The sequence below is a fragment of the Haliotis rufescens genome, unplaced genomic scaffold (assembly GCF_023055435.1).
Source record: "Haliotis rufescens isolate VD_foot unplaced genomic scaffold, xgHalRufe1.0.p SCAF_72, whole genome shotgun sequence".
NCBI classification, from domain to species: domain Eukaryota; kingdom Metazoa; phylum Mollusca; class Gastropoda; order Lepetellida; family Haliotidae; genus Haliotis; species Haliotis rufescens.
In genome coordinates, this window is record NW_025964364.1 from 241,399 (window position 1) to 265,651 (window position 24,253).

The 24,253-nt window shown below is 42.1% G+C and overlaps 2 protein-coding genes across 5 annotated transcripts in view; one reads left to right on the forward strand and one right to left on the reverse strand.

The window, feature by feature from the left end:
* The window catches only part of LOC124125966, a 55,974-nt gene extending 40,446 nt beyond the window's left edge, over nt 1-15,528 (forward strand). For 3 of the 4 annotated variants that reach the window (XM_046489385.2, XM_046489388.2, XM_046489386.2), the window contains 5 exons: nt 1,341-1,486; nt 5,033-5,109; nt 7,526-7,597; nt 8,090-8,230; nt 9,830-15,528. In XM_046489385.2, coding sequence (XP_046345341.1) covers nt 1,341-1,486; nt 5,033-5,109; nt 7,526-7,597; nt 8,090-8,230; nt 9,830-10,423 — 1,030 coding nt within the window. In that variant the 3' untranslated portion in view covers nt 10,424-15,528. The remainder of the gene's footprint in view (nt 1-1,340; nt 1,487-5,032; nt 5,110-7,525; nt 7,598-8,089; nt 8,231-9,829) is intronic. The other variant, XM_048388481.1, reaches the window with a different exon arrangement.
* Nucleotides 15,529-16,057: 529 nt separating this feature from the next.
* Nucleotides 16,058-24,228, reverse strand: LOC124125967 (replication stress response regulator SDE2-like). Its single transcript, XM_046489391.2, has 7 exons — nt 24,058-24,228; nt 23,177-23,294; nt 22,714-22,825; nt 21,976-22,145; nt 21,231-21,339; nt 17,773-18,127; nt 16,058-17,218 (listed from the first exon to the last, which is right to left on the reverse strand). Exons 1-7 carry the CDS (start codon nt 24,160-24,162, stop codon nt 17,009-17,011), a joined length of 1,179 nt encoding a protein of 392 aa, XP_046345347.2. The 5' UTR covers nt 24,163-24,228; the 3' UTR covers nt 16,058-17,008.
* Between the last annotated feature and the right edge of the window lie 25 nt (nt 24,229-24,253).

A 24,253-nucleotide genomic window follows, 5' to 3' on the forward strand; every position in this document is an offset into this window, starting at 1 on the left:
CTTTTGGCTTTGCTCGACAATCCTTTGGGCCAACACCTTCGCTGGATTGCCTCCTCCTGTGACTTCCAATCCACATGAGACTAGAGCAGTCGCCTCTACCATAGCCTTGCACAGCAATTGAAACCCTGTATGCTATTATGGAGGATTGGTTTTTGGATTTCCAATACTGTCTTCGCTTCCCACAATCTTTGTGATATCTCTATCACCGATGTGCAGGGCCTCCGACAGTTTGGTCCCTTGGTGCTGGCACAACAATTGAAGCCTTCACATCAGCACAGATAGACAACCTACTCCTGCAGCCCAGTACTTCGTATACAGAATGAATATTGGAATTGTCACTCCTAACTATTTGATTTTGTCAATATCCCAGCTCGGTCCGAATGATGGTCTGGTTTTGATAAGTGGAAGCGGAAGTACTTCCGGTGATGTAAAAAGATGGACGGGAATAAAGAAAACGAGATAGGAGACAAATGTTCGATAACTTTGTTTGTTATTGTAAAAGGTTTACAGTGTCACAATAGTACAGATTAACACCTGTGTTTATTGTAATTATTATTCTGGTAGTAGAGGATGAGTTACCTCATCTGTAGAGACAGGTCTTGAAGTTGCTGCAACATGTGTTTGGGCAGTGTCCAAGCCCTTACCTGCTCACCTCTGCTTCAGGCACATGATGTGTCAGTATTGCAAATTTGCCATATTGCTTTGCCTAAATAGATGTGTATGAGTGCCTTGCCCAGTAACTGAGAATTGTAATATACTTATCTTTGTTTTAATTATTAAATCTAGCTTTAAACTTCAGAGATTGTTGTGTGATTCTTGTAATTGTTATTTGTGGTATTAGCGGGAACCCCTGCCGTTCATACCACACGTAACAAAAGTTACAGTCATTTGTGTAATGATATCCTACATGAAAACACATAACACATGTTATACCCAATGTTACGATGTTGTGTCTGATTAGCATACAGGGGCCACATCGCTAGTAAAGGTGTATTTATGCACTCATGGGTTCTTGTCTTTATGACTCTAGGTAGTGTGATAGCTTCTTTATTTGTATCGCTGTGTAGCACTAGGTTCCTGTATATCTCACGATTGTCATCTCTATAGGCTAGGGTATCTGCGCCCCTCCGGCCAACCATGGGATAAATGCAAAGGGGTAAGGATACGTTTAAAATTTGTAAATTTGAACTGTTTAACAGTTAACTGAAGTGCTGGGCGTCAGAAGAGTGGGAATTATTGATATGAAGGTTGAAATCTCCCAATAACACAAAGTCATGAGTAACTCCATCACCTTCCACCTTCCATCAACTCACTCACTCACTCACTGTGGACTGTTGCAGTGTATGTGCTCTCCCCAAGAAGCAGCGACATGTTGGCAGCAATCGGAAGGGCAAAATGGACCCTAAAACATCCACAGCTCTGTTCATATCGGAGATCAACAACTACAGCCTGACTCCAGATTTGTCATCCATCCAAGCGGAAACAGGTGAAATAGATATCTACTGGTGTAGAAACAGGTGAAATAGATATCAACTGGTGTAGAAACTGGTGAAATAGATATCTACTGGTGCAGAAACAGGTGAAATAGATTTCTACTGATGAAGTAAACGGTGAAATAGAAATCTACTAGTGTAGAAACAGGTGAAATAGATATCAACTGGTGTAGAAATAGGTGAAATAGATATCTACTGGTTTAGAAACAGGTGAAATAGATATCTACTGGTGTAGAAACAGGTGAAATAGATATCTACTAGTGTAGAAGCTTGTGAAATAGATATCTTCAAGGGTAGAAACAGGTGAAATAGATTTCTACTAGTGTAGAAATAGGTGAAATAGATATCTTCAAGGGTAGAAACAGGTGCATTAGATATCTACTAGTAAAGAAACAGGAGAAATAGATATGTACTAGTGAAGAAACTTGAGAAATAGATATCTACTAGTGAAGAAACTGGTGAAATAGATATCTTCAAGGGTAGAAACAGGTGAAATAGATATCTACTGGTGCAGAAACAGGTGAAATAGATATCTACTAGTGTAGAAACTGGTGAAATAGATATCTTCAAGGGTAGAAACAGGTGAAATAGATATCTACTAGTGCAGAAACAGGTGAAATAGATATCTACTGGTGTAGAAACTGGTGAAATAGATATCTACTGGTGCAGAAACAGGTGAAATAGATTTCTACTACTGTAGAAATAGGTGAAATAGATATCTACTAGTGTAGAAACTGGTGAAATAGATATCTTCAAGGGTAGAAACAGGTGAAATAGATATCAACTGGTGTAGAAATAGGTGAAATAGATATCTACTGGTTTAGAAACAGGTGAAATAGATATCTACTGGTGTAGAAACAGGTTAAATAGATATCTACTAGTGTAGAAGCTTGTGAAATAGATATCTTCAAGGGTAGAAACAGGTGAAATAGATTTCTACTAGTGTAGAAATAGGTGAAATAGATATCTTCAAGGGTAGAAACAGGTGCATTAGATATCTACTAGTGAAGAAACAGGAGAAATAGATATGTACTTGTGAAGAAACTTGAGAAATAGATATCTACTAGTGAATAAACTGGTGAAATAGATATCTTCAAGGGTAGAAACAGGTGCAATAGATATCTACTAGTGTAGAAACTGGTGAAATAGATATCTACTAGTGTAGAAACAGGTGAAATTGATATCTACTGGTGTAGAAACTGGTGAAATAGATATCTACTAGTGCAGAAACAGGTGAAATAGATATCTACTAGTGCAGAAACAGGTGAAATAGATATCTACTGGTGCAGAAACTGGTGAAATAGATATCAACTGGTGTAGAACTGGTGAAATAGATATCTACTAGTGTAGAAACTGGTGAAATAGATATCTACTGGTGCAGAAACAGGTGAAATAGATTTCTACTGGTGAAGTAAACGGTGAAATAGATATCTACTAGTGTAGAAACAGGTGAAATAGATATCAACTGGTGTAGAAATAGGTGAAATAGATATCTACTGGTTTAGAAACAGGTGAAATAGATATCTACTGGTGTAGAAACAGGTGAAATAGATATCTACTAGTGTAGAAGCTTGTGAAATAGATATCTTCAAGGGTAGAAACAGGTGAAATAGATTTCTACTAGTGTAGAAATAGGTGAAATAGATATCTTCAAGGGTAGAAACAGGTGCATTAGATATCTACTAGTGAAGAAACAGGAGAAATAGATATGTACTTGTGAAGAAACTTGAGAAATAGATATCTACTAGTGAATAAACTGGTGAAATAGATATCTTCAAGGGTAGAAACAGGTGCAATAGATATCTACTAGTGTAGAAACTGGTGAAATAGATATCTACTAGTGTAGAAACAGGTGAAATAGATATCTACTGGTGTAGAAACTGGTGAAATAGATATCTACTAGTGCAGAAACAGGTGAAATAGATATCTACTAGTGCAGAAACAGGTGAAATAGATATCTACTGGTGTAGAAACTGGTGAAATAGATATCTACTAGTGCAGAAACAGGTGCAATAGATATCTACTACTGTAGAAATAGGTGAAATAGATATCTACTAGTGTAGAAACTGGTGAAATAGATATCTACTGGTGCAGAAACAGGTGAAATAGATATCTTCAAGGGTAGAAACATGTGCAATAGATATCTACTAGTGTAGAAACTGGTGAAATAGATATCTTCAAGGGTAGAAACAGGTGCAATAGATATCTACTACTGTAGAAATAGGTGAAATAGATATCTACTAGTGAAGATGCTTGTGAAATAGATATCTACTAGTGTAGAAACTGGTGAAATAGATATCTACTAGTGTAGAAACAGGTGAAATAGATATCTACTAGTGTAGAATCTGGTGAAATAGATATCTACTGGTGCAGAAACTGGTGAAATAGATATCTACTACTGTAGAAATAGGTGAAATAGATATCTACTAGCGTAGAAACTGGTGAAATAGATATCTACTGGTGCAGAAACAGGTGAAATAGATATCTACTAGTGTAGAAATAGGTGAAATAGATATCTACTAGTGTAGAAACTGGTGAAATAGATATCTACTAGTGTAGAAACAGGTGAAATAGATATCTACTAGTGTAGAAACTGGTGAAATAGATATCTACTAGTGTAGAAACAGGTGCAATAGATATCTTCAAGGGTAGAAACAGGTGAAATAGATATCTACTAGTGTAGAAACAGGTGAAATAGATATCTACTAGTGTAGAAACTGGTGAAATAGATATCTACTAGTGCAGAAACAGGTGAAATAGATATCTACTGGTGTAGAAACTGGTGAAATAGGTATCTACTGGTGCAGAAACTGGTGAAATAGATATCTACTGGTGTAGAAATAGGTGAAATAGATATCTACAAGTGAAGAAACTGGTGCAATAGATATCTACTAGTGTAGAAATAGGTGAAATAGATATCTTCTAGTGAAGAAACAGGTGAAATAGATATCTTCAAGGGTAGAAAAAGATGCAATAGATATCTACTGGTGTAGAAGCTTGTGAAATAGATATCTTCAAGGGTAGAAACAGGTGCAATAGATTTCTACAAGGGTAGAAACAGGTGCATTAGATATCTACTAGTGAAGAAACAGGAGAAATAGATATGTACTAGTGAAGAAACTTGAGAAATAGATATCTACTAGTGAAGAAACTTGAGAAATAGATATCTTCAAGGGTAGAAACAGGTGCAATAGATATCTACTTGTGAAGAAACAGGTGCAATAGATATCTACTAGTGTAGAAACAGGTGAAGTAGATATCTACTAGTGTAGAAACAGGTGAAGTAGATATCTACTGGTGTAGAAACAGGTGAAGTAGATATCTACTGGTGTAGAAACAGGTGCAATAGATATCTGCTATGGCATGACAAGTCACTGGCTCTACTGTCACTGTTAGATGTGACATGACAAGTCACTGTCTCTACTGTCACTGTTAGATGTGACATGACAAGTCACTGGTTGTGGGGTTTTAGAAGAGCTAATTATCCATCTTTATCTTGAAGTTGATGCTATGAGATTAAAGGTGAGCTGTTGTTGTAGAGCTGGTCAGCAGGGCTCCAACATGTGACTTCCGCGCAGTGGAACAGGAGGCCATGAAGGAGATGGAGGAGAATCAGGTAGGCTGTGAAGAAAATGGAGGAGAACCAGGGAGGCCATGAAGGAGATGGAGGAGAATCAGGTAGGCATTGGAGGAGATGGAGGAGAACCAGGTAGGTTGTGAAGAAGATGGAGGAGAATCAGGTAGGCTGTGGAGGAGATGGAAGAGAACCAGGTAGGTTGTGAAGAAGATGGAGGAGAATCAGGTAGGCTGTGAAGGAGATGGAGGAGAACCAGGGAGGCCATGAAGGAGATGGAGGAGAATCAGGTAGGCTGTGAAGGAAATGGAGGAGAATCAGGTAGGCCATGGAGGAGATGGAGGAGAATCAGGTAGGCTTTGGAGGAGATGGAGAGGAACCAGGTAGGCTGTGAAGGAGATGGAGAAGAACCAGGTAGGCAATGAAGGAGATCGAGGAGAATCAGGTAGGCTGTGAAGGAAATGGAGGAGAATCAGGTAGGCATTGGAGGAGATGGAAGACAACCAGGTAGGTTGTGAAGAAGATGGAGGAGAATCAGGTAGGCTGTGAAGGAGATGGAGGAGAACCAGGTAGGTTGTGAAGAAGATGGAGGAGAATCAGGTAGGCTGTGAAGGAGATGGAGGAGAACCAGGGAGGCCATGAAGGAGATGGAGGAGAATCAGGTAGGCTGTGAAGGAGATGGAGGAGAACCAGGGAGGCCATGAAGGAGATGGAGGAGAATCAGGTAGGCTGTGAAGGAGATGGAGGAGAATGAGGTAGGCCATGGAGGAGATGGAGGAGAATCAGGTAGGCTTTGGAGGAGATGGAGAAGAACCAGGTAGGCTGTGAAGGAGATGGAGAAGAACCAGGTAGGCAATGAAGGAGATCGAGGAGAATCAGGTAGGCTGTGAAGGAAATGGAGGAGAATCAGGTAGGCATTGGAGGAGATGGAGGAGAACCAGGTAGACTGTGGAGGAGATGGAGGAGAACCAGGTAGGCATTTGAGGAGATGGAGGAGAACCAGGTAGGCTGTGAAGGAGATGGAGGAGAACCAGGTAGGCTGTGGAGGAGATGGAGGAGAATCAGGTAGACTATTGAGGAGATTAAGGTAGGCTGTTTGGGTTTCACTGCTTGTTCAAATGTTGTCATAGGGATTTCAAATAGTTTTGCTACTGGTATTTGGTGGATTAGGGAAACTTAGTTCTCAGGTGTTGTTTAGTATTTGTCAAGATCACACAGACGCATCTTGTAATAACAAAGTTGGAAGTTGAGACCGGATGAGATCCATTATTATCCCCCCGGCATATAATGCTGGGGGATATAGCTATGGGCATGTCTGTCTGTCCGTCCGTCCGTCGGTCTGTCCGTCCGTCTGTCTGAATCGTTTCCGGAGCAGAACTCGAAAACTGTTAAATATTTCTTCATCAAACTTTGCATATATATCACTTACGTGGTTAAGTTGTGCATTTGCTATTTAGTAATTTTAGAATTTCTATTTTTTTACGTTTTCATGGCAACAAGATGGACTTAGGTTCTGTGAGGGTAGGGTTTGTTTCTTGAGCATAACTCATAAACCGTTCAATATTTTTTCATGAAACTTTCCAGGTCTGTCAGTTACATGCTGAGCTGATGCCTTTTGCTATTTAGAAATTTTTATTTTTTACGTTTCCATGGCAACAAGATGGACTTAGGTTCTGTGAGGGTAGGGTTCGTTTCCGGATAATAACTCATAAACCGTTCAATATTTTTATCCCCCCGGCATATAATACAAAATTTCTTCATCAAACTTTGCATTTATATCACTCAAGTGGTGAAGTTGCTTTTTTGCAATTTTTCAATTTTTTCATCTCAAATGTTCATGTAAACATGTTGGACATGTTGGACTGTGTGAGTGTTGTTAGTTTCCGAAGAAGAACTAAAAAAATGTTGAATATTTCTCCATGTTACTTTTCATACATTTAAACTACATACTGAACTGGTGCCTTTTGCTATTTTAGGATTTAATTTTTTTTCTGTTTTCAGTCTCCACGGAAGCCAGTTCGACTTAGGTTCAATTTGGGATAGGGTTCATTTCTTATGTTCTCCACAAAACTTTGCACAAGCATCATCTAGTTTGCATAAAAGAAACCCCACAGAAACACACTTGTTTTACGTTTCATTTCATATGGATGCAACCATGATGGATCTTTTGTGGGTAAACAATGTATGCTTCTTCAAGAACATTCAACTCTAGACTCATTACATACAGAATTGCACATTTACTTGTGGTTACTTTACAGACAGCTGCCGGGGGATATGTCATCTTTCTGATGACTCTTGTTCCATAATGAGGCTGTATTGTCATCAACTGGGGCAACTTAATGCCTTTATGACTTTCTTCGCTTGTAACAAAAATCATGAATAAGATAATTTGCATGTGACTTTTACTTAATTTACTTCACTGTCCTGGTGATATCAATGATTCTATCTTATTGAACAGAATCCTGCAGCAGCTGGACCGGTCATCACCAGTACTCCAGACTCCAGACGTGGCCCCGAACCCTTGCTGCTGGTAGGTCAATGACCCTTGTGTCTCCCTGCTGGAGGTCAATGACCCTTGTGTCTCCCTGCTGGAGGTCAGTGACCCTTGTGTCTCCCTGCTGGAGGTCAATGACCCTTGTGTCTCCCTGCTGGAGGTCAATGACCCTTGTGTCTCCCTGCTGGAGGTCAATGACCCTTGTGTGTCTCCCTGCTGTAGTCAGGGAAGAGTAGGTCCACTGTACCCTCATGGTGGTTCAAGGGTTAAATAGGTCCATAAAATACCATGCTTGTCTGTCGTCTTTATTCAAGGAAAGAATAGGTCCCCAGTGACCTGTGCTTCTCTTCCTGTGAGGATTTCAGGTACATTCCCTATCTATCTTTGCTTATATAACCACTAGGGTGCTAGATGGTTTAAACAACTTTCACACACTCTCATTCTGTGCAGTGACCAGTGATGGCGTGAGGTATATGTCTAAGAGCTTATCGAGTACATACAGACAGACATGATTGATACATTTTGCAGGTGGACCTATCGGCAGTGGCGCCCCCTAGTGTTGGCGAAGACGAACTGCTTCCTCTACGTCTCTCTGGTGATGTTGTCAACAGTGACGAGATTGTGTGTGCCAGCGATATCAGTCTTGAAGTGGACATTCCTGATGTAAAGGTATCTCACTGTATCTTCTCTGTGGTGATTGTCTCCACCTGTGATTGTTGTGAGACACAATGGGGGTGATTGTCTCCTCCCTGTGATTGTTGTGAGACACAATGGGGGTGATTGTCTCCTCCCTGTGATTGTTGTGAGACACAATAGGGGTGATTGTCTCCACCTGTGATTGTTGTGAGACACAATGGGGGTGATTGTCTCCTCCCTGTGATTGTTGTGAGACACAATAGGGGTGATTGTCTCCTCCCTGTGAGTGTTGTGAGACACAATGGGGGTGATTGTCTCCTCCCTGTGATTGTTGTGAGACACAATAGGGGTGATTGTCTCCTCCCTGTGATTGTTGTGAGACACAATGGGGGTGATTGTCTCCACCTGTGATTGTTGTGAGACACAATGGGGGTGATTGTCTCCTCCCTGTGATTGTTGTGAGACACAATGGGGATGATTGTCTCCTCCCTGTGATTGTTGTGAGACACAATAGGGGTGATTGTCTCCTCCCTGTGATTGTTGTGAGACACAATGGGGGTGATTGTCTCCACCTGTGATTGTTGTGAGACACAATAGGGGTGATTGTCTCCTCCCTGTGATTGTTGTGAGACACAATGGGGGTGATTGTCTCCTCCCTGTGATTGTTGTGAGACACAATGGGGGTGATTGTCTCCTCCCTGTGATTGTTGTGAGACACAATGGGGGTGATTGTCTCCTCCCTGTGATTGTTGTGAGACACAATGGGGGTGATTGTCTCCCTGTGATTGTTGTGAGACACAATAGGGGTGATTGTCTCCTCCCTGTGATTGTTGTGAGACACAATGGGGGTGATTGTCTCCTCCCTGTGATTGTTTTGAGACACAATGGGGGTGATTGTCTCCACCTGTGATTGTTGTGAGACACAATGGGGGTGATTGTCTCCTCCCTGTGATTGTTGTGAGACACAATAGGGGTGATTGTCTCCTCCCTGTGATTGTTGTGAGACACAATAGGGGTGATTGTCTCCTCCCTGTGATTGTTGTGAGACACAATGGGGGTGATTGTCTCCTCCCTGTGATTGTTGTGAGACACAATGGGGGTGATTGTCTCCTCCCTGTGATTGTTGTGAGACACAATGGGGGTGATTGTCTCCTCCCTGTGATTGTTGTGAGACACAATGGGGGTGATTGTCTCCTCCCTGTGATTGTTGTGAGACACAATGGGGGTGATTGTCTCCTCTCTGTGATTGTTGTGAGACACAACTGTGTCGATTGTCTCCACCTGTGATTGTTGTGAGACACAACTGTGTCGATTGTCTCCACCTGTAGATTGTTGTGAGACACAACTGGAGTGATTGTCTCCACCTGTGTGCTGAGAGTAGACAGACTACATACAACATACATGACGTCAGATCCGACATAACGGCTGACCGTGGGAACTAGCAAGAGCTGAGGAAAACCCCTAACTATTTATAGTGTACACAAACACTACACCTGTGATTGTTGCAAGGGGCAGCTGAGGACCAGTTTGACCAACTCCCTGTTGCGCTCCATTAGTGGACCCTCTCACCTGAGGGATTCTCATACACAGCAGAGATGTATGTATTTGTTGTATTTATTCCTGTGTTGACAGGCTGCTGATCTTCCTGGAGATGTTCCTGACTCCAGGGAGCCCCATGCCGAAGTAATGCCTCCAGCTTCAGCACCCACAGCAATGCAGCCCACAACTAAACCTCACACCAAAGCAGAACAAGCTGTCATGTTGAAGCCAGGCTCAGCCAGACACCAGAACACGAAGACAGGACAACAGGTTGGTCCGACAGCGAAGAAAAAGAGAACTGTTTCATGCAAGCCAAGTAGCTGTTTGGGCAGGCAACTTTCCCTGGGTACACGGCCATCCAAAGGTGTGAGTGCTTCCCTTGAACACTCAGCAGTTTCAAACACCAAGTCTCCAAAGAGCTGGAGATATTTCCCTAGGAGCAGCAGTGGGAGTAACATCATGGGCAAACCGCATGTAGCTACTGCAAGAGTTGAACACACGCACACCTCTCAGCATCCGCTCTGTTCTCTGGTGGGCGTGGTCAAGAACTGTCAGAGGGCTCGGGCTAATGGCAAGGTCAAGGTCATGTCCAAGTCCAGCAAGCTGATGGTGTCAATAGCACAGGCACCTCCAGGTACATATAGACAGGTAGAACCACAGCACCTCCAGGTACATATAGACAGGTAGAACCACAGCACCTCCAGGTACATATAGACAGGTAGAACCACAGCACCTCCAGGTACATATAGACAGGTAGAACCACAGCACCTCCAGGTATGTAGATAGTTAATTCATAGGCACCTAGACAGTAGTTGCAAAGGCATCACCAGATAAGTATAGACAGTAGATCCACAGGCACCTTCAGGTAAGTAGACACTAGATCCACAGGCACCTTCAGGTAAGTAGACACTAGATCCACAGGCACCTTCAGGAGAGTAGACACTAGATCCATAGGCACCTTCAGGAGAGTAGACACTAGATCCACAGGCACCTCCAGGTACATATAGACAGGTACAGAGACGACATCATGCTTGTATAATGTGTCCCAACACACTGGTGTTACAGTGCTGAAGGTAACAAGCATGACACTGCTTCTCTCTCACTGCAGATGCAATTATGGCCACTGTGAGAAGAGTGACTCAAGTATAGGACTGTGACCAGAGAGACTCAAGTATACCTCTGTGACAAGAGTGACACAAGTATAGCTCTGTGACAGGAGTGACACAAGTATAGCTCTGTGACAAGAGAGACTCAAGTGTAGCTCTGTGACCAGAGAGACTCAAGTGTAGCTCTGTGACGAGAGAGAGACTCAAGTGTAGCTCTGTGACAAGAGAGACTCAAGTGTAGCTCTGTGACAGGAGTGACTCAAGTGTAGCTCTGTGACAGGAGTGACTCAAGTGTAGCTCTGTGACAAGAGAGACTCAAGTGTAGCTCTGTGACAAGAGAGACTCAAGTGTAGCTCTGTGACAGGAGAGACTCAAGTGTAGCTCTGTGACAAGAGTGACTCAAGTGTAGCTCTGTGACAAGAGAGACTCAAGTGTAGCTCTGTGACAAGAGAGACTCAAGTATACCTCTGTGACAGGAGTGACTCAAGTGTAGCTCTGTGACAGGAGTGACTCAAGTATAGCTCTGTGATGATAGAGGTTCAGGTGTAGCTCTGTGATGATAGAGACTCAAGTATATCTCTGTGACGAGAGAGTGACTCAAGTGTAGCTCTGTGACGATAGAGATTCAAGTGTAGCTCTGTGACGAGAGATACTTAAGTGTAGCTCTGTGATGATAGAGACTCAAGTTTATCTCTGTGACGAGAGAGTGACTCAAGTGTAGCTCTGTGACGATAGAGACTCCAGTTTAGCTCTGTGACGAGAGAGACTCAAATGTAGCTCTGTGAGAAGAGACTCAAGTATAGCTCTGTGAGAAGAGTGACTCAAGTGTAGCTTTGTGACAAGAGAGTCTCAAGTGTAGCTCAGTGACCAGAGTGACTCAAGTATAGCCCTGTGTCTAGAGTGACTCAGGTGCAGCTCTGTGAGAAGAGAGACTCAAGTGTAGCCCTGTGACCAGAGTGACTCAAGTATAGCCCTGTGACCAGAGTGACTCAAGTGTAGCGCTGTGACCAGAGTGACCGAAGTATAGCTCTGTGAGAAGAGAGACTCAAGTGTAGCTCTTTGAGAAGAGAGACTCAAGTGTTGCACTGTGAGAAGAGTGACTCAAGTACTAGTACATGTAGCAGTGTATGTATGCTTTAAGTAAACCGCGAGCTATGGTTTGGGGCATATTTTTATAATTCAAAGTTATGACCTTCCAGTATTAGGAAAGTCATCTTCACAACACCACAAGCTCAGACAAATCTTGGTTTAAGACATTTTATTCAGCTTTTCTCAGCACTGTTGATGCTGGCATAACTCAAGTGTGATAGATCAGCCGCATTATTTGGTGTACATGATGTGGTGTCAAATTGTTTGTCAACCTTGTCTTCATTTTGTGACATTTGACGCGGAGTATTTCAGTACAAGATGCGGACTATAACTGATGGTGATTCCAAGACAGGTGCTTGCATAGGATACATCCTTCCTGGGGGATGTGGTTGCATGAAGATGAAACACGTGGTATCAAGCCTGTGATGGACCAGTCTGATTCAGCTAGCTTCCAGTGTCATAGTAGAATTAGTAGTCATCCTAGTGTCATTGATAACTGTGTGTCTTTCATGTGTGCATTTAAAAGCAAAATATTTGGGGCATATATATTCTGCAAGTTGTGAAATTTGTATTGTAAATACTCATGTAATTTTATTTATCAGATGCGAGGTTATGTTCACTAGTAGTGCTGTTGATTGTATTTATTCTTTTATTGTCTGAATATAAAAAAATATGTGATAATGATGTTGAAATATGCAAACTGTAATGAATGTGTACTTTTGTATGCTTAGTGCTGTGATAGTGAGGAGATAGTGTTTCAATAGAGGACACAGAGGTGATATATTAGTGCTGTGATAGTGACAGTGTTTCAATAGAGGACACAGACATGTGATGTATTAGTGCTGTGATAGTGACAGATAGTGTTTCAATAGAGGACACAGAGGTGATATATTAGTGCTGTGATAGTGACAGATAGTTATTCAATAGAGGACACAGACATGTGATGTATTAGTGCTGTGATAGTGACAGATAGTGTTTCAATAGAGGACACAGAGGTGATATATTATTGCTGTGATAGTGACAGATAGTTATTCAATAGAGGACACAGACGTGATATATTATTGCTGTGATAGTGACAGTGTTTCAATAGAGGACACAGAGGTGATGTATTAGTGCTGTGATAGTGACAGATAGTTATTCAATAGAGGACACAGACGTGATGTATTAGTGCTGTGATAGTGACAGATAGTTATTCAATAGAGGACACAGACGTGATATATTATTGCTGTGATAGTGACAGATAGTTATTCAATAGAGGACACAGAGGTGATGTATTAGTGCTGTGATAGTGACAGATAGTTATTCAATAGAGGACACAGACATGTGATGTATTAGTGCTGTGAAAGTGACAGACAGTTATTCAATAGAGGAAATAGACGTGTATAAAAATGACATTTTCAACATCCCCTCTGAAACTTTGAGGCCTGTGATGCTGAAACTTTGCAAGTATTATCCTTGCTAAGGTTTAATTGTTGAACAGTGCTCATTATGTTTGCATAAAATTTTATATGCAGAAAATAGTGTACAAAAATTAAATATGATTATTTTGTTTTTCTGTTGTTGATGTTGCAAAGGCCTTTGACCTTCCTGTACCCATGTGTAGCACAATGTGCATGTAAGCATTGTGTGGTGTGATATTGATGGTGTGCATGTAATAACATGTTAGGTAGCCAGTGTTACAACATTAGGCATGACCGTCAAGGAGTCCTTGCCATAACTGCTTAGAAGTAACCATATACAGGTGCTTCATTCAAATTGTGCAAGAGGAACCACTGAAATGCCCTTTTATTTTTAACATTGGCCAAATGATAAATGGGCATTTTTTTAGTTTGGATTGTGCTAAGACTTGTCATTAGGATATTTCATGCTGCGTTGTCGATACTTCTGTTTGCAGATTCTTGTTTACCCTTTGATTAGCTCCTCAGACTTATTAGTCATTTGAACTTCCGTCCTGGCCTCGTTGCCAGCATCTAGAAACAGCTTCTCAGAAACCGCGGAAGCTGAAGCTTCACATGCTTGTTCCCACAATGATTACACCTGAAGTTGCTCCACAAGTTCCAGTCCACACCCGCTGGGGCTGCCTGTTTAGGGCCATTATTCACCTATTTTCACTTCAAATGTGATGAGACCCAGATTCGATTCCCCACATGGGCACAATGTTCGAAGCCCATTTCTGGTGTTTCCCGCTGGGATATTGCTGGGATATTGCTAAGAGCGGTGTAAAACAAAACCACACTCACTCACTCACTCACTCACTCAAATGTGATGAACATTGGTATGTGTGTAGCTTGTAGTGGGGCTCAACAGATGTTCTGTTTGTCCAAGACCTTTGTACTGCGAGACATATTGAGAACTGAAACTTGTGGCCCTCACAGAGCCGTCTGTGTTCCAGTTTCTGCCCTTTATTTGACCCTGCACTTGAATTCTGTCAAATGTAATTCCTGGCACTGTAAACATCTCATGTAGCACAGCACCCATATTGAAAATTTATTAATGACTTTTTTGTTCAAATCGTAAAGAAATTTGGTATGTTCACGTAGCAGTGGACATCAAAACATTTTTATTTTTTTGCAATACATTCGAACTTTGTTATCTGGAACGTACTGATATCTTAAGCCTATTCTCCGGTACCAACTGCCTTACTATATGATGTTTATGCCTCATTATCTTGAATGTCCGGGTATCTCGAAGTTAAACCTCAGTCCCATCAGGTTCCGGAGGACAAGGTTCGACAGTATGTACATTTTTACCTTTATTGGATCTTTGTGCTTGGACTATGTTGACATTTTAAACTGTGGACTATATATTCTGGTGAGCTAGTGCCATGGCACCATGTTTATGACTTTTATGCCCAATGTTGTAAATAATTCAGGAATATCCCTGTGAGCTACAGGACATTGTTTCTCTGTTTCCTCTCATAACGTGAGAAATGTCTCATCCCATGCCACCATTTGGTCAGATGTTTGATGTGACAAATTCTAGTGGATGTTCCGTGATATCCCCAGTCCCCTGCTTGGATATAGCTGCACTTCTGTTTATATAATTTGAGGACTGTATATTTTGATGAAATGTATATAAAATTTTAGATCATCAAGGCCTGAAAATCATTTTGAATGTAGAGGTGTCATATTTGATGGCCTTGTGTTGCCATGACAATATGTTATGGATTGGTTTTATCAGTATCTTTAGTATCATCAACATAGGGAGAAATGAAAGGTTGGGGAAATGTGGAAGGAGTGGGGACATTCCAACATCAGATCCCGACTCACCGTGGTCCTTCAGGAGTTGGGGGCCTCTCTGGACATGGTTGTTTTAAGCTAAACCTGTACCTGCAGTTCAGAGTTACGGCAGATGTGCTGCAGTAGTGGTAATTTTCTGTAGCAAAGTTGGCATGGTTACGAATCAGTCTCTGTTGTCCTCCCTGGTTAGTTAGATGTTGTCACCACAAATTTAGTCATCTCCAACAATGGACTCACATTACAAGCTCCCTACATAATGAGTTTCCATTACCACCAGAGACCAGGGACAACCCAGCACTAAGCACTGTACTAACTTTGATCCATGCCGAGGCTGTAGTAAAGACTTGTTTACACTCAACGTGCAGTGTTCTGTTATTTGTAGTAACTTGACTCTGGCTACTGACGAGAGTGAGAGTTGGGTAATGCTGACCTATTTCACAGAAACTACCGGTGTTGGTCGTCTAGGTGGAGCAAGGCAAGGAAGGTCAAACCATCAGCAGCGAGCTAATGATCTACACACAATGACCTGATGTTTTTTTCCCTGAGTCTACCTATTTTAAAATATTTTTGGACTAGTTCTTTTTACACTTGTTATTCTCTTACTTATTGTCGTAAGAGGCAACTAACAGGTTGGGTTCGGTTATCGTATCCCAATTGCGTGGATTGATGCTCATGATGTCAATCACTGGATTGTCTGGTCCAGACTCTATTATTTACAGACCACGGTCATATAGCTGGAATACTGCTGAGTGAGGCAATAAACAAACAAATTTAGGACAGTGCTAGATTCAAGTGCTAACTCAGCTCTGTCCCCCTTCAGGGTTGTCCGGAAGCTCTTGTAGAATCTCCATCATGAAGGCAAAAGGAGCCAGGCCACGGCAACACAATCAGAGATCTAAACTTTATTTACATACCAACACATGACAATATTTTGTATACAACTGAAATAAAATACTCAAGAAAATAAATTTGAAAGTTTCCTCCATACACTTCCGTTCACAGACACTGTTGTGCTTCAGTCCACCTATCCCCCCCACACACTGTTGTGCTTCAGTCCACCTATCCCCCCCACACACTGTTGTGCTTCAGTCCACCTATCCCCCCACACACTGTTGTGCTTCAGTCCACCTATCCCCCCCACACACTGTTGTGCTTCAGTCCACCTATCCCCCCACACACTGTTGTGCTTCAGTCCACCTATCCCCCCACACACTGTTGTGCTTCAGTCCACCTATCCCCCCCACACACTGTTGTGCTTCAGTCCACCTATCCCCCCACATACTGTTGTGCTTCAGTCCACCTATCCCCAACACACGGTTGTGCTTCAGTCCACCTATCCCCCCACACACTGTTGTGCTTCAGTCCACCTATCCCCCCACACACTGTTGTGCCACAGTCCACCTATCCCCCCACACACTGTTGTGCCAGTCCACCTAACCCCACACACACTGTTGTGCTTCAGTCCACATATCCCAACCCACACTGTTGTGCTACAGTCCACCTATCCCCACACACACTGTTGTGCCAGTCCACCTAACCCTGCCCACACTGTTGTGCTTCGGTCCACATATCCCAACCCACAGTTGTGCTACAGTCCACCTAACCCTGCCCACACTGTTGAGGTTCAGTCAACATATCCCCTCCCACACTGTTGTGCTACAGTCCATCTAACCCTGCCCACACTGTTGTGACAGTCCACCTAACCCCACACACACTGTTGTGCCCAGTCCACCTACCCCCCCCCCCCCCCCCACACACACACACACACTGTTGTGCTACAGTCCACCTAACCCCCCACACACACTGTTGTGCCACAGTCCACCTAACCCCATTACTGTTCATTTCTTCCTGCCTTTCCCATTCTGTGGCTTGGGGAAGAGGGAGGGGTCAATCTGGTCGTGGGTCAGCCCCTTCACAGAGAACAACCTCTCGGCCCTCTGCTGCACTGTCCCGCCACACTTCAGCCCCCGCTGGGTCAGGGCAAACTTGAGGCGATCCAGCCCAATGTCCTCCAGCTCCCGGGCAGACGAGAACTCGGACAGGTCAACCTGGGGAAGAAATGAAGAATATTAACATTGCCAAAGCTTGAGCACCTACATCAGAGATTTCATTCAAAATCTTCCCAATCTTTTGAATCCCCAAAACACAGATGCCAATGTTTCTATATTAATAAACTTGCAGACTTCTTAAAAAAAAACAAGCTATGAACCACATCAGGAAGTACTTTTGAAAGACACTTGACTCTTGGATATTCTTCCACTTCATGTTCTTTACAGATTTAAGGAATGAGGTTTCATGGGGGGGGGAAAAGGATAAAAATGTATTCAGGTTTAAAAAATATGTGATACTCATGAATTTCATGTTGGTAAACTGATACTTGCCATGTGGATAAAATCATGATACTCGCCACACTACTAAACGGAAAGAACCATGCAGAAATATCATTTAAAGTACAGACACTAGAGACTCACTTAGGTGATATTGACTGTGATTTCAAAGACATCATGAAAGTTGAGGTGCCTTTGAATTTAAATTCATCCTTGATTCACAAGGAATCTCTTAAGGCTGATAAATGATATACTTCAATTCATGCTGTACTTACATCTACAAGTTTGTCTGTTGAGCTCACAGGAGGAGGCAGAGAAGACAAGAGGGTACTGCTTGCTGCAGTTACCTCCCTTTGATCCATCTCTTGGCCTTCCTGCTTGGAGGTAGAGATGGTCTCATTTGACTCAAGGCCGTCCTTGCTGTCTGCACCTGATCTACTGTGACTGGCGGTACTGGGTGAACACGCATCATGTGTCGACACAACTGTTCCAGGACTGTTGTTGCCAGGTGTGTCATCATTAGGTGTGTGGTCATCGGATGACACTTCCGCCCTAGCTCCACCCTCACTGGAGGACTGGCTGTCGTCGTCCGAGCTCTCACTGGACAGGTCATCTGGGTCTACACCGAGCCTAGAACAAACATTGTTACCAGATGCAATCACAGACTGTCTACAAAATAAAATGTATTATTTCACAACAAGCCTACCACACAACTCCTGATAGGGATACAAGAAGTTATTCCTCTGAACATATGGTGGGGTTCCCTACATATGTAATACAGCCGTGCCTCGTTTATACGGACACTTGCGTCATTTCACAATTCGTCCGTATAAACGGATTTCCATATAACTGAAACCAGCTTCAATTATGCAACTCATGACAGATGACAGAGCAAACCGATACATCCACTCAATCTTTATTCAAGACATACACATTTCAAAAAATCTAATAAGTGATAAGTCATTTGAATTTTCCAGGATTTAGCCACTTCTGTTTGTCTTTTAAATTGTCGATAACATGTACAATAAACAAGCTCGTCTCAAACGTAACTCAGTGTCACTTGGTTAATTGACTTCTCACGAATCAAAGGATTACCACCAGCGGAAGGATTACCACCAGCGGAAGTGTATTGTCCGGGTAAGTGAGACAATTTTGTGTGCATTTCAGTGTTTTGTGTAGGAAAATGACCATCCGGTTCCGGAAACTGAATTTCCGTATATACAAGTAAATTTATATAGTAATTATTTCGTTTTATATGAAAATCGTCCGGGAACCGAGGTTTCCGGATATCTGAAGTCTGTATAAGCGGGGCATGACTGTAGTTTCATTTCATTTCAAATTAGTGCAAAAGTTTCTTTTTCAGTACAAACTTGAAATTCGGTCCTTGAGAACAATTTTGGTCAACTGACTTAGTGGAGTGGAGCCTACAGACAAAGTTGGCTGCGACTTCTTTCAGCCTTCATGCGGCTTGGAATGGAGTGTTGACAACTGTTGCAAATTCTTCCACAAGGGCTGGCACTTCTTGTATGACATTGCAGCAGTATCGCTTCCCCTCACTGAAAGATGATGTGCTGTCGGAAAAGGGAATGCATGAAAGATGGCCATGGCTTTGCTTGGTACGGTGCCTTGGTTTGTTGAGACAGTTGAGACAATTCTGATTGTCTTTCCTGCATTCCAGTTATCCAGTGATGGAGCTGTGACATGAGCTTTGCAATTTGTAGGAAAGACTATAGCAGTGTTGTTCATGGTTTCATTTGCAATGACCTGTGCACAGTTTGCAGAAAGAGAACTCATCTTTAGGACGGCCACCTAACTTGCACAGAGGATCTCGTGGTATTCTCTTGTTCTGATGATGAGTTGGGTTCTATGAGGAGCTGACGAAAGAAATACTTTCTACATTGAGGAACAGATGATTGGGAAGTGAACAATCAAACTTGACTGGAGAGTCCTGATCAAGGACAGATTTATGAAGAATCGATGATGCCATCAGTAATGTATGCGTCTCCTCGTCTGGTACATAGAGAATCTCACCCGAGTGCCTTTTGATATCAGAAGACACTCCTGTAAGATTTTATTAAACAGTGTCTTAAATGTAAAAAGTACTGCTAACAGCTTCAGTAGAGAAGCCATTAGTGATGTCATTTGATTGTAACATAATGGTAACCAATGATGTCACAATGGACTGCAAAGCAATCTGATGCAATTCATTGCAGCGATAACTACAATGTAATTTTTTATGATCTTTCAATTGTTTTTTCCCCACCAAAATAATATTCTAATAAGCGTCCCCTATTTCTAATTTTGAGAGAACCCCGGGCACATTACATCCAATATGGTACTTTCTGGAATTATCACTTTTTGTATGACATTTTATGAAAGAATCAAACCAATCACGATATATTTCATATTTTCACTTACTTGCCTTTAAAGTTAATCGTTAGAAAAGACACCAGTATCACCAATAAGGATATATACTAATGTGAAAAAGTTTCAAACATGGCAGTCCCAAAATGTTCAAAAGATAATTCAAAGGATATTTCAACACTAGTTCATTCCCTACCTAATTTTAGCTTCAGATACATGTAACAATAAAAGTTATGTTGTGTAGGGTAAGTATGCCCTTTTAACAAAAACAATTGCAATTCACGGTTTCAGATGCAACTGTTTTGAAAAATGGTAAACAAAAGGACATTTTTTTGTCCAAGTGCTTGACACTCGGACCAATATTGATCTTTTGGACTTTACCGTCAAGTAGAAAAACACAACTTTTGCATCAGTTGGAAATGACTGAGTCAGTGTGCCCACTAATTCACCACATGACCTACAAAGGCGTATCTGAGGCTTCAGGCTTTATGGAGTTTTGGGATGTAAAAGGTGTGCATGCTGTGTCATCGCAGAGTGTGAACACCGGTTTTTATGTTTATAACTCCATCAAAGCAAAAACAAATTGAAGTCAATTCTTACAAAAAATACATACGAATCACTAGTAATTTATTCATCAATAATCTCTGGCAGCCTGGAAAAGGATGAAGGTCTTTCATTATTCCAACATCGAGTGAGTTTTGTAATCGTTGCAGGGAGTCATGAATGACATGAGTCAGTGTGTGAGTGAGTGAGTGAGTATGGTTTTACACCGCTTTTAGCAATATTCCAGCAATATCATGACAGAGGACACCAGAAATGGGCTTCACACATTGTACCCATGTCAGGAATCGAACCTGGGCCTTCAGCAACACTTTAACCATATAGGCTACCCCACCACCCGAGTCAGTGTGTGAGTCTTCAATAGATAATTCTTATACCTATAGTAAAAGTTCTGTAATTTCAATAGTTAATCCTTGTCATGTGACGAAACAATTAATTCCAATGCTGACCTGACCATAGAAAACCTACCTGAAAAGGTTTGAAATCATGTTACTGACAGTGGCCTCGTATACTGACTCGTCATGTGATCACTATTGACCGGTCATGTGATCAATATTGACCATGTCTGCTACAACACAACTTGGTGTCAGCGAATGGCAATACATAGTTTGCTGACAGGTTTTTTAAAAAAAAAAGGTGAAATAAAGTACTTTATAAATGAATTTCGGAATAACAAAACAATTGATTACTCTTGGAGTAATTATTTTCATGCTATTGTCAAGTCATAAGTCACTGTGCAAGTTGGTCAATGTTGGGGTCAATGTTGGGGTCAATGTAGGGGTCGGTGTGGTAGTCAGCCAATAATTACCATCCTCGTCTCTTTGCCTTGCCAAGCGTCTGACTTGCTGCTCTCCGCTTCCTTCTTACATCTGCGCTGGTGACCGTAGCAACTGGCCCCGTCTTGTCCTGGTCGAGAGCTGAAGAATGAAATTCGTGAAGATTGACACAATCAGTCTGGGCCACCTACATCATTGTATACAGTGCTGCAGACAGGGAGACACACCACTACCTTAGAACAACTGCATAATGCACACCTGGATTGTGCTGTGAGAACTCACACCTGGATTGTTTTGTACAACAGCACCCTGGGTTGTGTTGTGTGGTTTTAAACTGCTTTTAACAGTATCCCAGTTACATAACGGTGTCAGCTTAATGTGGGAGGAAAGAGATGCAGGTCTCAGATGCTCATCACTATAGTGAAAGCCACAAGCACAGGTATGGTGCTGACAAACCTAGAAACATAACTGAGGTGAACAGGGATTCAAACCCACTGTCAGAGGTTCCTGGCATGCCCACATGGCCACCTGGTGACAGTCAAATACACCTCACCTGTCACAGACTACAACTGTCTCAGATCTCACGTGTCTCAGATCTCACCTATCACACATCTCACCTGACACACATCTCACCTATCACACTTATCACCTGACACACATCTCACCTATCACACTTATCACCTGACACACATCTCACCTGTCACACATCTCACCTGACACACATCTCACCTGTCACACATCTCACCTGACACACATCTCACCTGACACACATCTCACCTGTCTGTAATGCATCGTCCAGGTCATCAGCAACTTTGCTGCGCTGTGCCACATATTTTGGGTCGTCAAAGTTGTGCTGTGGCCGCGCTCTCTTCCGTGCCAACCTCTCCTGACGCTTCTCTTCCTTCTCTCGCTCCCGATCTGCCTGCTTGCCGAGCCAGTCCTTCAGTCTGTGGACGCGCACAAGTGGCTTACAATTATGGAGTTACATTTAGGCTGGACTAACGAGTCATGCATAGTTCAATTAAATTTGCGTAACAAACCAGACATCAGGTTCATAAACAACATGGATTTCCATAAGCAAATTTTGGTCGACTGCAGGATTTGCAAAGTATGTGTACCACCTACTGGGTGTCGACAGATGCTGGGCAAACATAGAAGGGACATAACTTGTAATAGCCACTGGTGGCACCATGATCGAGCCTGAAAATTCCAGCCTAGTTCAGCAAGGGTGGAAACTGGACTTTTATAGTCAGTTGAAGTCCTTGCCTCGGGAAGATGAGGTATTCATTTGCAGGTGTTCATACAGATGATATGTGAATGTTTATTCTTCTCTGCCTTGACTTTGTGGTTCAAGTCAGGTGGACACTCGAGCCTGCGCAACATACACCTGGCCACTGCATGGTCATGGCGTTACAGTTACTCAAGTGGATATGTGTGTATATGTAGTAGAGGGCCGGGAAGGGGGATGGGGGGGGGTTGGGGGGTTTCCAATGGTTCCAGCAGCTGAGTACATACTTCTTCTCATTGTTGACGTCTCTCATCCGACGCCCACTCAGATCCCGACATGCTTCTCTGCTCGTTGTCTTTTCAATCTGAGCTCCGATTGCTCGCAGCATAGACCCAAAACCTGGAACATAGAACTGTCATTACTAATAGATGTATCATTGATCTGGGTGTGAGAAATAATGCAATACCATGACATTGCCAGTTAACATGTATCTCATAAGAGCGTGATACACACACATCTGCAAAAATAATCAGGTTTATAACAAAACCATGCAAAAGTTTCTTTAGCATGAAATGAAATGTGATTCAATACATTTTGTGTATAAAATGACAATAATGGCATTGCCAGTGAAAGAAAACATATGTTTCCTGATGTATATTTACTTATCACTGAGGATCAATCAGAAACTCCATAGGGCAAGGGTCCTAAATTGAGCCTTTGTATACACTTCAGTAGCCATGTCACAGTTACCTCCCTTCCCTGCCAGCAGTCGTGGGACACAGTGATAAACTTGGCCTTCAGTCACATCCTCCTGATCCTGCGAGATGCGACCGTTACATGTCACATAGAAACCCGTCTCTTGAAATAACTGCAACATCACAGAAAACACTCATGTTCAGTAATCATGAAGGCAAAACAAAGATTCAGAGGTCATACTTCTAGATCAATCTGAATGAGAGCAAGTAGTTTTGTATTGAATATTTGTGTGTACTTTAATCATAAGTAGTTTATTTCACATAAAGTAGATAGGGTAACTAGAAATCAATAGTACTCTGTATCCTATGTAAATGGTAAGTTATTGTTTTTCACTTTTCTCCATCTTATTGGTTTTTAGTTGCTTAAGAAATATTCATAGTTTTCTCTCTAATCTCGAGAAAACTGTAAAACATCCCTAAATGCCTGACATGCTACTTGCAACACCAAACACGAGGCAAATTGCGCCTCTACAATGACATCCCAACAATGCATTCATAACGCTCCTTCTGGGCGCCATCTTTACTCGGAATGTACCCTCGTTACACTTTGATGTACGCAAATTTACTGAGTGTTGCATGTTCACATCACTATGTACCATGGTTCATGGCTATTAGCTGCTATTCCGCAATTTCATGGCTAAAATGATTGAGCCAGTACAAAGACTTTTCCCAATAAACGCTGAATTGATGAGGATAAGTCACAGTTCATGGGATACTATCATACGACTATCCTCATAACACCGATGTTATTGTGATATATGTTATGACATGTTATTTTCATACAAAGTAGTTTTTGAAAACATTTGTGACCACAGCTACACAAGCCAAGAAAGACAGGAATCATACATCTTTGCTGGTGAAAATAAGATAAGGTACCTTTGAAAGTAACACATCTTTCACGTCAGATATCTTGTGCAAATGAGAAGAGATCACAAAAGTTTGTCGTGGAAAGGAATGAATAACTAAGAGTGGCGAAGACATTGTGATGTCGCAGTTGACTTCGACGAGTCGCCTTCTGACCGTCGCAGTAATAAACCGGAAGTAAGATAAACACAAGTAGAGCCTCGATGTG

Coding starts and splice junctions, on each gene's coding strand:
- LOC124125967 (XM_046489391.2), bottom strand. CDS start 24,162: ATGTCTTCGCCACTCTTAGTTATTCATTCCTTTCCACGACAAACTTTT. Junction 22,826..23,176: donor ACTGCTGGCAGGGAAGGGAG/GTAACTGTGACA, acceptor TCTATGTTCCAG/GTTTTGGGTCTATGCTGCGA. Junction 17,219..17,772: donor CAACAGACAAACTTGTAGAT/GTAAGTACAGCA, acceptor TTTCTTCCCCAG/GTTGACCTGTCCGAGTTCTC.